This window comes from Ranitomeya imitator, chromosome 9, assembly GCF_032444005.1.
Source record: "Ranitomeya imitator isolate aRanImi1 chromosome 9, aRanImi1.pri, whole genome shotgun sequence".
Classification (NCBI taxonomy): Eukaryota; Metazoa; Chordata; class Amphibia; order Anura; family Dendrobatidae; genus Ranitomeya; species Ranitomeya imitator.
Window position 1 is genome coordinate 58,767,005 of NC_091290.1, and position 13,812 is coordinate 58,780,816.

The window sequence follows — 13,812 nt, forward strand, 5'->3', positions numbered from 1 at the left end:
GCATGTACATAAAGTGCAGCACAGATTCATCTCAACTAAAAACCCAGATCCTTAGATCAGGAACAGAACAGACATTTAAAGGATATTTAATAACTTTCCCAAATTCTTGTGAAAACATTTACAGCACATCCTGCATTGTACTACTGTACCCAATTTATTATATATTTTTGGAGTCAGTCCATTTTATACCAACTCTGACTCCATCAAAATGGATACTGACTGACTCCACAGCCCTGCTTTCCAAGAGAGTATTGCCTGTAGGGATCACTAAACCAGTTGGATCTTTACAAGCTTCACCTATTGACCTACTAGATCTTCAACATGACAGGAGTTTCATGCCCGAATTACAGGCAGCATTAATTAGACAATGACTGTGTTATTACAGCCATGCATTTCAGAGTGATCATATTTTGAAAGGCCAGTCAAGTACAAGGAGTCTCAGATGTCTAGTTTAAGAGGCTGGTCCCTACTGGCTTCTCTCCACCCTACTCCCATTGACTGGCAGGACTCTCCCTTTGTGTGTACATAATGAGAGGCCATTCATTCTAGCAGCATGTGACAGGGAGAAGCTGCCTAGGATCAGCCTCTTGGACTAGTCACCTGAGAATCAATGTCCCTGGCCTGCTTTCCAAAGAATGTTTTCTCTGAAACATCACAGCATTTTAGTGTAAAGCATACACGACTGAAAGAATGCAGCCAGTGTTTGATTCAGGCTTCCTGTAGTTCGGGAAGCATTAATGTCCTGCCAGGTTCCCTTTAGGGCATAATGTAAACCCTAATTTTTCAAGGCTTTCATTCATACACACAATTACTGGACTATATAAGCTGATATGTAAAATCAGTTATGTGTTATGATCCAATATTTAAATAGTTATACATATTAATGTATTACATAATTTAAAGTGTAACTGTTAATTTGTTGGAAATAAAAAAAAACCAAAAACACTATATTGGCTAATTTTTATGAAATGACAGTAATCACTTAAATATATTATTGAAAACCAATGCAGAACTATAGCAAGATGACATATACTTGGCTTAGTTTTTACTATATAAACAGAAACATTTAATATTTTAATTGTGGAAAATTAGGAAAAAAAAGCTACCGGTATGTCAAAATCTACTTCATTTTGGTACTTTTAAAAAATATTGCGCTTGCTTTTTCTACATTGGGAAAGAAAGATCTCTAGAAGATTGAAATAATGTATTGAACAGTTTTTTTGTAATTTTTTTGCAATAATATTTGTACATTTATATGTATATTATAGTAAAATAAACTGTTTTTTATAAGACAATTTTGTGTGATATCAATCACATAACCAAGATACCAAAATATCTGCATTCCTGGGATCGTTTCAGGAGGGATGATTATAAAAACAGATTACCGTACTTGTTTCTATAGATGTTAAATGTTGTTATTTTCATGCAGATTTTTTCCACGACATGTAGATGGGGTTAAATCACATCCACCTGTACTGTCAATCGCTGCTGATAAACTACGTCTGAACATGGCTTAAGTTTACAGGGTTTTTTTCTCCAGTGTTCCTTGAATAATATAAAAAATATATATGACAGAAGGGTTTACAGATATATTGTAAAATCAGACTTTGTATACAGTCATCACTATAAACCAGTAGCAGACACAATATTAATGGGATATGCTGGATTATATACTGTATTGTAGTAATAGAGACTGTGTATAATATACAGTATTATAGTATTAGTAGTAATAATTGTATGGTAAAGCTTTTCTATTAACTTTATTATCACAATCGGCTGTCCATATTTCTGCACTATCTAAGGTATAATAAATGGACATATATCTGATGATTTTTTTTGTAGAAAAATATAAATTGCATAAATGAAATCTATGAAAAATATAAATGTGTCCGTTTTAAGAAAAATGCATTAGTTAAGGAAAGGTTTACAATTTTATAGGGGTTGTCCTGAATTTGGAAGAAAGGTCTTCCTTAGAACTGGAAAGAGCGCCGCCCTTGTGTTTGCCTGGAATTGTCATTTAGTCCCAATGTCTTGAATGGGGATTAGTTGCAGTGCCAGACACAACCCTGAGGACTGATGTGATTTCAAAGGGTAAAAAAGCAGATCATTTTTTTTTAAATCCTGGAGAACCCCTTTAATTTTGTTTTTACCAATGCTGAAGATTAGCAGACATAACAAATGTGTATAAGAAAATACAATTTATTATATTGATTTGAATGAGAAAAGTGAATAAGTAGAGATTTTTTTTTATGCGAATATTGCATCGCCTTAAGTAAAGCAGCCCATTCTGTCAAACTTAGCTTACAATATAAAAATATCAGGACATACTTCGCATGCATATCACCAACTAGAGCTTGCTCATTTACATATATTTACATGTAATTAAATCGAGCCCATATGCTATCTGACAGCTCCGTAGCCAAGAATTAACTGATTTTAAAATGATGCTTGCTCACAACAGTGGAATATAGGAAATTATAGCATAAGAAAGCTACCCATAAACATACATATCTGGATATCTAAGCAGAGCGTAACCTGGGTGTTACCTGTAAGGTGACGACTGGACAAGTCCTGGATAGGAGACATGCATCACCGAAGTGGTTATTCTCGCTAATGTGAAACCCGGAAAAGCAGACTTCAGCACAGATAGTGCTTTAAGGTTTTTTTTAATGGGCCTGGATTTTGGGTCCGGGTTCAAGGAACAGCCAGAAGAGCTGGGTGGGACTGGCTGTTCCCATATCACCACCTCCAGGTTTTGAACGGTCTATTTAGCTCAGCTGCCCCAGTTTGGATTTTGTGTGTGTGTGTGGAAGGAGGAAGAGACCTTTGCTACACTGGCAGTCTGTTATAAGAGAATGACTGAAAATAATTTGCTCTAAATGGGTGAGCCCGCATCTGTGGCACAGAGAACTGTTCCTGTTTATTTTTAGCTTTATGTCAATGAAAGAACTCTCTATCTCTCTGCCTACCTAAACCACTACCAAAGAGCTGCAACCCCACATACCTTAAAGAAATCGGTCACCAATTTTTTGCTGTTCCATGTCAAGGAAGCATAAAGTAGAGACCCTGATTCCAGCAATGTGTCACTTACTGGCACTTTTCGCTATAGTCTTAATAAAACATTGTATTATCTGCGGCAGATGTGCAAGTCATCTCAATCATAAGCTCCTGCTATCTCCTCAGTATTCATAACATCTATGCCCCCAACATTAATTGGCAGCTTTCTGCCTATGAACAGTGTAAGAGAAAACTGTCAACCAGTGGTGGAGGTAGGTTAGAGGGAACTCATCATTGAGAGAACTAGCAGAGCTACAGCAGATAAAACAGACGTAAAACCATATCATTGTGGCCTTCGAGAGAGGTTTAATAAGAAACAATGGCCTTTCATCCAATATGTTAATGAAGTTGCAAATGTTTAGTGTGTGTTACTGAATATGGCAAGTGCTCAGACTCTCTGTAGTTTGGGTAGACGACTAGGCGCTACTCTTCCTGCTCTGGGCAGCACTATCTTCCGAGCACAGAGTAGCGTTCATGCACCAATCTGAGCTTTCGCGCCTCATGCTGAAATTTCAGCACTGAAGAGAACTATGAACGCTGGAGAAGTCAATCAAGATGAAAGGAGCGGTGCAAGGCAAGGTGGTTCAAAGAGGGACCAAGCACATTCTGGGCTCAGGATTGCCCACTGGGCCTCTCACATAAAAGTGTATAGGACTGTATAAGAATCATACTGGGCACTACTACTGGTTTGAAGGGACTCTATCAGCACAAAATGACTGTTTGAACCAAGTCCCGCCGCTCGGTGCTTCACAGCAGTACCAATCATTTAAAAACACCTTCCCAGTTGTTTTCCAACTTGTCTTCGTGTCTTCGCTCTTCTTTGAAGATATGAGGCCAGAGCTGTCAGTCAAAGAAGGGGACGGTGGAGATTGAGGGAAAACAAGCAGGTGGGAAGGTGCACTTAAATGTTTTACTGCACCATGATGCACTGAGCGCCTGTACTTGGTGTGAACCGTCATTCTGTGCGGACAGAGTCCATTTAATGGGCAGAAAGGAGCTGACAAACTTCCCTTAAATGGAACCTGTCAGCAGTTATACTGATTAAAATGATACCTAAGTTGATGAAATCCGTCTCATAGTCGTTATTTAATCTTTATTTTCAGTGTTGTGTTAATGATATGCTCGAGCTCCGGGGCGGCCTGTAGGGGGTCTTTATGTGGTGCTCTGATTAGGTATTCATACCGATGGCTTCTGACAGGTCTCTGATCCCCAACTGACATGCCCCTTCGTTTGCATAATGAATATCGGTACATACTTTAAAAAAAACTTTTACAGGCTGGTGCCGGCCTTGGCATCTGCTCTGCATCGTAATCACATGTTTTATGTGCCAATAAAATCTGTTCTTCATGTTCTTCAATTTGAAAATGGCGCCCGCCGCGCCTGTGTAGTAGCAGCTATCGGTTTATATAGCTGTGATCCGATAGCTGCTACTGCACATGCACCGGTGGCGCCATCTTACTGGGGAAGAAAAAATCCTCCTCCAAGATGGTGCCGCCCGCGCATGCACAGTAACAGCTCTTGGCTGTTGGAAGTTCTAAGTTAATGAGATGCCCGTGCTCCGGGGTAGCCAGTAGGCACAGTCTTACCTTCCTGCTCTAAGCCAGAGAAACCAAGGCGAGACCTGCCCACAGGCCGCCCCAAAGCACAAAGACTGTGTGTCTCTCTCTGTCTCTATGATGAGGAACACGTTTGTGCTTCGGGGCGGCCTGTGGGCAGGTCTCGCCTTGGTTTCTCTGGCTTAGAGCAGGAGGATAAGACTCTGCCTACAGTCCCACCCTGGAGCACGGCATATCATTAACTGAAAACTTCTAACACTGACTACACAAGAACCACAAGACGGATTTCATCACCTCAGGTATCATTTTAATCAGTGTAACAACGTCAACATGACAATGCCTGTAATTCACTTAGCAAAATCCTGCTGACAGGTTCACTTTAAGCTACAGTAACATAATCTTGTGGGCATCCTTTTATTTTCTGCTGCTATTCTATAAAATCTTTATGACAAATCAAAAGAAGCTTTATGGTGAAAGTTATGTTTAAATACATAGTGTAACTAACACTTCAGATTAAACATAACACCACAAATGTGTGAGGTTAGTTCCAAAGCCTCCTGACGAATTAGCGCATCATTGCAGGGCATCAATCATCATGCCCTAAAGGATTTGGGCAGGGGAAAATCTATAAATGAGTTCCACCGGACATGGATATGAATGATGCATTTGTTCAGTTGCGTTGCGTATCCATCGTAGTAACCGTGAACACATTATTCTGGCATTACATGTATTTATGGCTTTATTCAAGGGTAGCTGCCATCCAGTTGGCGGAAAGCTGACCCTTAGTTGAAGTTGCTGTAAATATTATATCGTCTGTCCATAAGATATAGCTGTCAGTAATATCACTTGTGCGGCAAAGCATATCACTGTTTGGCAAATAACGCTTAAAAGCAATAATAAGATTTTTTTTGCTATTCACAGTCTGCTCCTAACCCCTGGTAATAAAATCATAAAACAAATAATAACTGCAGCAGTTATCAATTAACTTACTGCTGGAAATGTTACGAGAGTCATAGAAATTTGGAGGTACCATGCAGAATATCTATGACAAGAGGTTAGGTATATTGACATGTTACCAAATGCCCCCCCTTCCCGACCTCTATTGATTTGTTCTTTTGCACTTGGTGATCACCAGCTTCTTAATTTCTCCGTAATTGATGCCACATGGACACAGGTTTTCTTAGTGTAGCTAACATTTGGTTCCAGTGAGTCATTCCCATTCCGCTAACTGACGGACCAATGATTACATGTCCAATATTCTCCGCTTTCCCATCGTCACCGCACTCTGCCACTGTAATCCTCAAAGACAGGTCCTAAAATGACAAGGAAGTAACAGGTTTTACCTTGACCAACAATAGGGTTATATATGTACTCTTTTAACTTGTTTTAATTGCCCTTATGCATCAATAATATTTTACAAAATAAAAATATCCTTGTGCATCCTGAATATATGTAGACCATGTGTCTCATCTGCAAATAAACCCTGTATAGTTTCATCCTGCTGACGTGTTAAAGGGGTTTCTAAAACTGTGATATTGGCAGCCTACGCTTTGCAAAAACAGAACATTGCAAGGATGGGTTGCAGAAGACTTGGTATCCCACCTGATTAACCGAATAAAGGGGACACTCACCCCCAACTTCATTGTTACCAGAATAGAACAGCACATTTTGTAGTATCTGTACCTGTAAAGGGGCTATCCGGGAATATTTATTTTTTTTTACTTTTGGCCTAAAAACTTTCCTCCTTTTCTAGCCGTCTGTCTCAGAGCAGTTACCGACAGCTCTCTCCGGTGACTCAGCTGCTCCTGTTATGAAAGGCAATTCAGAAACACAATGGACATGGAGGTCAGAGCACATACAGTGAACTGACAATAACCCAAAATAATAGAACGAGCTCTGAGACGTGGGAACTCTGCAGACCGCAATCCCTAAGCCTATCAAACCACACTAAAGGCAGCCGTGGAGCGCTCCTGACCAGAACCTAGGCGCCTCGTCACAGCCTGAGAAACTAGCTAATCCTGAAGATAGAAAAATAAGCCTACCTTGCCTCAGAGAAATTCCCCAAAGGAAAAGGCAGCCCCCCACATATAATGACTGTGAGTAAGATGAAAACACAAACATAGAGATGAAACAGATTTAGCAAAGTGAGGCCCGACTAGCTGAACAGAACGAGGATAGGGAAGATAACTTTGCGGTCAGCACAAAAACCTATAAAAAACCACGCAGAGGGGACCAAAAAGACCCTCCGCACCGACTAACGGTACGGAGGTGGTCCCTCTGCGTCTCAGAGCTTCCAGCAGGCGAGAAAAACCAATAAAGCAAGCTGGACAGAAAAATAGCAACAAAATAACATAAGCAAAACTTAGCTTTGCAGAGCAGCAGGCCACAGGAATGATCCAGGGAAAAAACAAGTCCCACACTGAAACATTGACAGGAAGCATAGATCAAAGCATCAGGTGGAGTTAAGTAGAGAAGAAGCTAATGAGCTCACCAGATCACCTGAGGGAGGAAACTCAGAAGCTGCAGTACCACTTTCCTCCACAAACTGAAGATCCCAGAGAGAATCAGCCGAAGTACCACTTGTGACCACAGTAGTGAACTCTGCCACAGAATTCACAACATGCTCCATGTCAACAGAACAGCAGCTTCTCCTCCGCTCTGTTGATGGGGCGGGACTGCAAACATCATGCTGATTAACAGCTGGCTCCCCACCGCCTAACTGCATGGAGCTGTCTGTCAATCAGCATGACATCAGCAGTCACACCCCGTCAGCAGTGCGGAGGAGAAGCCGCTGTTCTGTCGACATGACGTCAGCAGTAGTCGCTGAATCGCCGGTAGGAGCGGTCTTCACAACCATTTGTCTGTTAGTTCTTATGCCCAGAGTAAAAAAAATAATAGTCCTGTTAACCTCTTTAATGCAGCTCAGTCCCACTAAGAGTCCCTACAAAACATAAAGAGACGTGTCAGAAAAATAATGAAGGGACATTATGCTCACTGGGACACTAGCAACCCTTCAATTAACTTAGAGTCAGACTGCCAGGAGTCGATCCACCACCATTGTGATATTGTTTGCCTATCATAAAAATAGACAATTAATATCCAAGTCCCAGGAAAACCCTTTTAGGCTAGGGTCACATGAGCATATAAAAAAATCAGTCCAATTTTCATCCAGAAAAGTGGGACGATTTTTTTTCTTACTTGCCATCCATTTGCAATCCGTTCTTTACTCAGCACTGCAGTAGTGATGAGCGAGTGTACTCGCTGCTCAGGGTTTCCAGAGCACGCTCGGGTGGTCTCTGAGTATTTGTTAGTGTTCGGAGACTAAGTTTTCATCGCAGCAGCTGAATGATTTACAGCTATTAGCCTGCTTGATTACATGTGGGGGTTCCCTAGCAACCAGGCAACCCCCACATGTACTCAGCCTGGCTAGTAGCTACAGTATAAATGATTCAGCTGCCGCGATGAAAACTAAATCTCCGAACATTAACAAATACTTGGAGACCACCCGAGTATACTTGCTCATCACTACTCAGCAGTTATTAATTATTTACAGTTTCCAATGGTTCAAAATTGTAATGTATCCATAAAATTTGGATGCACCCATCCGATTTCGGATTGAAGTCGTAGCATGCTGCAATTTTTTTCTCACACCAAATACATATAAAAAAAATATCCCTTTTTTATCTGGTTGCACTCCGTCGATTTATACGGTTATACTTCAAGGAAAGCCATCGTCAGAACACTACATGTGGTTAATATCAGGTTTAGTGTTAAATGTTTATTTTGAAGCAATATTTTTTCCTCATAACTAAACGCATTACAAATCAAAGTAGAAATCTTGCAATTTTCATACTGACAATTGTTTGTTTTTATCAATTCTAGTAGAAAGAAAATGTCATCTTTGCCTGGTTTTATACGGACTATTCCAATAGCCTCATGTAAGGAGATCCACAGAACAAGGAAGCCCTTTATCCAGTCTCAGGAAGATAGGAGAACTTGTAAAGGATGAAGCTCTGAGCAGGGGAATGGCTTGTATGAAGACAGTATGTATGGACATATTCCCAAATAGGATAACCCTCATCTATATGCCCTAACAGGACTACTGTTGGCTAATTTTGGTGAATGCACACACCGAGCTCGGCAGCTCATGCCATTTACCACATCGTCAACGTATCGTCACCTTTGTAACCAAAATACTGAGACCCAAGCAGTGATGGAGAGTTAGTGTAGGACCCCGGAGTACCTGCTCTGCTTGTTATTTTAGAGCATTTGGTATCCACTTTCTTGTAAGTGAAAAACCCTTTAATGGAGCTAAGGAGTGGATGGGCATCAATTACGACCTGTCTTATCCTTTCATCAGGGAAAGGAAATGTTGGCGGAATCTGATGAAAAATATATACAATCTATGGCCAGGGTAAGAACTTGTTCACACTGTTATTCCCCTCATCCCTCAAATTATAATCTAAACTAGTGCTTCTCAAAAGGGGCTATCCTTTGAAGGGTCACTTAATTCCAGATTAGGCTCCTACGTGATTTACATTCTGCAATATGGTCCCATGGTGTGACATGTCCGCCTCTATGAAAATGAGCTAACAACCTAGGAAGGCATTCTCATATTAGTACAGGAACATGAAGTAAGACATTTACTTCCTCCTTGTATAGGAATATATAGAAGGTAAATAATATGATGACTGTAGGTAGGATTTCTGCTTCTGAAGGCTTTTTTTTTAGAAATAGCAACAGCTGCAGGCTTATTCTAGAACAGGAATTAAGCTTATAATTTTTTCTCCCAGATAGAGTTGTGGCTTCTAAAACATCAACAGATTATGTTATATAATAATATAGTCCAGATTCGCGATATACTTAATAATAAGCGCATATTTATGTATATAAGACTATATAGCCAAAGAGAAGCAACAAAGATAAACTGTATATATCAAAAGTATCAAACTTTATTTAAATATATCATAATAAACAAAATTATAATTCCTATAGACACGTGAGACACACAGAGGACAAACAGAAGCAAAAAGACCAAAACCGCATGGCTGCACAAAGATATCCACACCCCCATAGGTCCTATAAATAAGGTGCATAGATGGCCTCAGTATGAAGATCCGTATATCTATAAAAGGACATACGGTATATATGGCCATAAATCATTTAGGATGTGAATGAATTAGGGGTTAGTATTCAATGCATTGTGAAATATTGCTGAAATAGAAATATATTCGCTGGTAAACCAACACCCAAGCTCAGTCACTAGCCTGAGTATATTTGAACAGTAACTAGTTTTAGTATCTTAATCATTCAAGCAATACCTGTGGCCATGGTTGATCAGTGGAGGGTGGGTATCATTTGCTGCCACGCTGCCAAGCACCTCGACGCGCGTTTTGCCTAATGGGCTTCATCAGGAGGCGTGGCTTACACAGAACACAAGGTTCCCTATATAGTGAATACAATTGCAACACATGGAAGACCAGTGTGTAACAATCCGTGTATGGTGTCATGAAAGCAACATATACGGAGGCGGGCTCTACTAGCTATCATTGACCAATAGAAGCTTCAGTTACGCTAGCCTTCATCATATAGTAAAGGACCTTCTAAATATTTGGCCAATAGGAGGGCTTACATGTAATCCCATAATGCGATCATGTTAGCCGAAGAAAATAAATCCATGCATAAGGACCTTTGAAAATTAGCCAATAAAGCTACTTACATATAGTCACATGGACTGACCCTGTGACTAGACCTATGAGATCAAAGGGAAATATATCAATTGGCGCTCTGCACTGTGATGCCACGCTCCCAATCGACTGACGTGGGCAGCTGGCATTGCGCGAGACCAGAGGGAGGAACAATGTCATCCCCGTGGTTACCACAGCAATAGGATGCCGATCCGGGCACGAGACCGGGGCAGCGCACATGAGCAGCGCGTCTGGGTGAGAACCAAAACCGATGGCAGCAATGAACCATAGTAATTATATGAAAAGTATGCAGTTATCAATCACAGTATCAATATTAAAGTACATACAATGCTGCATATATTATAGATTATAGACAGTAGCTGTCTGAAGACAAACACAAACATAACAATGGCTCTAACATGATTCATACAATGGTTTGTGTAATAAAAAATAATAAAAATAATATCTAACAAAACAACAAACTGTCTATAATAATTATAAGAGAAAACAATATGAGAAAAAATTAATTACTAAAAAATATAATACAAAATAACAAAAAATAACAAAAAAAAGTTTTCTTTTGATATTTTCTGAACAGTATGAGACAATACCGATAGGAAAAAATACATCGAAAATTGGTATTCATTATCAATATATCTTCACTATTATTGTCTTTACTGTTCTTCTTCCCATATAGTTTTAATTGACACAGTTCCATAGCATGTAGTAGAACGGAACATCCATTGGCCTTCCACAGGATAGGACATCAACAAGAACAACACCAAGGTTAGAAAAAGATTTTTTTGTGATGATGATGATGGAGGAAAATAACCCCAAATCTGAGAAACTAATTAAAAAGTATGATTAAAATATGTACAATCTAAAAAATAAAAAACAATTAGAAATAGGGAACCGTCTAAAATAGTAGCACTATATCAGAAGTTCAAAGAAAAGACTTGTTGCTAGCATATTCGTTAAGGCCAAAGGGGGTGACCGTATTCAAAGTGACCGTCCATTTTGTTTCCAAATATAGGAGCTTGCATTTGACATCGCTACCCCTACTGCCCATATAGGCTCGATCAATTCTGCAGACTCGCAGGCCTTTAGGGTTACAATCGTGCTGTTCATGAAAGTGTCTGGGGGTGCTTTTTAAATTTTCAAAGTCTGTATCCACTTTTTTAGCGTTTAGAATGTCTCTTACTTGTTCTTGTATACGAACCTTTAGGGCTCTAGTGGTCATTCCTACATTAATAAGACCACAAGGACCTGTAAGATGGCATATTACAGATTCCGTATTACATGAGATATGATGAACGATCTTAAAAAAATTATTTCCCTTAGCATTTGAAAATTGAGTGATTTTTGGAATGTTTTTACAAATTGAACATGTACCACAAGCATATGAGCCCCATGGTGGGCCTTTGCTGCCAAATAAAAATCGACTGTTCTTGGAAGGGACATAATGGCTCTGAGTTAAAATGTCACCAAGATTACGGGATATTCTCCACGTAATTGAAGGTGTTCAGGTAAGATAATACCTAAGCTCCTTATCTGTAAGAAGGACAGGCCAGTAACCTCATTCATCTGTCTCCAATTTGAATTGAAAGTGGTAATAAATTGAGGTTTCATCTCATAATTTCCATATTTTGGTCTGTCTGACTTGTAGGTTAAAGGGATTACCTATTAATGTTGGTGGCTCTAAGATAGAAGTTCTTGATATCCCTCGATTTGTAACCACGTTCTTTAAACCTACTGGTAAGGGTTTCAGCTTGTTGGTGGAATACGAGATTGTCAGAACAGATACGTCGTATTCTCAAAAATTGACCTATTGGTATTGATTTTTTCAATTGTGGCAAGTGAGACAAATCAGCATGCAATAATACATTTGTCGCTGTGTTTTTACGAAAAATATCGGTGGCCAACATGCCATCTGCCCTTCTTATAACCAGAGTATCAAGAAATTCTATCTTTGTATTATTGTATTTCCATGTAAGTTAAATATTCAGATCATTTTGGTTGAGAAGTTGAAGGAAGTTGTCCAGTTGCGATGTGGAGCCCTGCCAGATGAAACAAATATCATCTATATAGCGTGACCACGAGATGAGGTTTTCATGACCCGGTGTATCAAGGACCACTTCCCTCTCTCACAGCCCCAGGAAAAGGTTTGCATATGAGGGCGCACATGTGGCCCCCATTGCAGTTCCCCAGAGCTGTAGGAAGGGGCAGTCCTTGAACATAAAAAAATTATATGTCTATACAAAATATAATAAAATCAAAATGAAATAAATCAAATCATGATCCAAATTGGTCATTGTCAAAAAGAATAGTGTTGCCCTCATCCCATGGTCATGGCCTATTGAAGTATGCAGCGACTCCACATCGCAAGTCACCAATATCATATCCTCCTCTAAGTGTATCCCTTCTAATTTTCTCAAGATATCAGTCGTGTCTCTTGCATAAGATGGTAAGGTTTCAACACATCCCTGTAGATAATAATCTATATATTTACATAAGGGTTCACAAAGACCCCCAATCCCCGAGACTATGGATCTCCCCGGTGGGTTTTGGAGGTCCTTGTGAATCTTAGAGAGAATTTAAAATGTTGGCGTCACTGGGCATCCTTGCATCAAAGAATCCTTAAGTTTATTTGTTATTATACCTCTTTCCACCCCTCCCTCCAAAATATCCACTAGCTCATTTTTAAACTGATGGACAGGATTTTAATTGTGACGCCTATAGCAAGCAGGGGAATTTAACTGCTTAAAAGCTTCTTTTTCATAAGCGGAAGCCAGCCATAAAACTATATTTCCGCCCTTATCTGCCCTTTTTATCACTATATCCTTAAGGGATGAAAGTTCTTTAATGGCATTTCTTTCGGCAGAAGTAAGATTATCTTGTTTGATCTTATTGTTAAGGCGTTCGAATTCACTTCTAACAACTCTAACGAAAATCTCCACCTGTGGACAGATAGAGGTGGAAAAGATTGAGAAGCATGAAAAAGATGTGTTGGTACTGGGAGACTACCAGAAGGTTCTCCTGCAATATATTCTCTACCCAGAGGTTCCAAATTGTACAATGCTTGTACTTCAGCATCATTGACCATAGTAGAAGTGTCCAAGCTGAAATGCTTTTTAAGAATTAATTTCTTTGCAAATAATTTGAGGTCCTGAACTTGCCGTAAAATAGTCAAATTTACATGTGGGAGCAAAGGATAATCCCTTTGATAAAACTCCATGTTGTGCCTTAGGCAAAATATGATTAGAAAGGTTAATTACCTTCAATGTTTATTTTTCTGTTGCTGTTTCTTGTCCCTGAAATTGTAAGGACGATTTGGCCTTTGACTATTGAGGTCTTGGAGTATAGACTTGGGGTAGAATTCTGGTGGGAGTCCTCTTCTCCTGGTCTTGAGCATTTGCCTAAAAAACATTCTCTACATTCTCCTTCTGAAGTGGTCGAGGCACTTGATATAGATACTGAGCGATTTCTCTGTTTGGCAATTTTAGACTTCCAAC

The 13,812-nt window shown here is 39.6% G+C and overlaps 1 protein-coding gene across 1 annotated transcript in view; it reads right to left on the reverse strand.

Moving 5' to 3' along the window:
- Positions 1 to 4,803: 4,803 nt before the first annotated feature.
- Positions 4,804 to 13,812, reverse strand: part of SYT12 (synaptotagmin 12) — a 253,619-nt gene continuing 244,610 nt past the window's right edge. Inside the window, exon 8 of the mRNA XM_069740532.1 lies at positions 4,804 to 5,926. Coding sequence (XP_069596633.1) covers positions 5,753 to 5,926 — 174 coding nt within the window. The 3' untranslated portion in view covers positions 4,804 to 5,752. The remainder of the gene's footprint in view (positions 5,927 to 13,812) is intronic.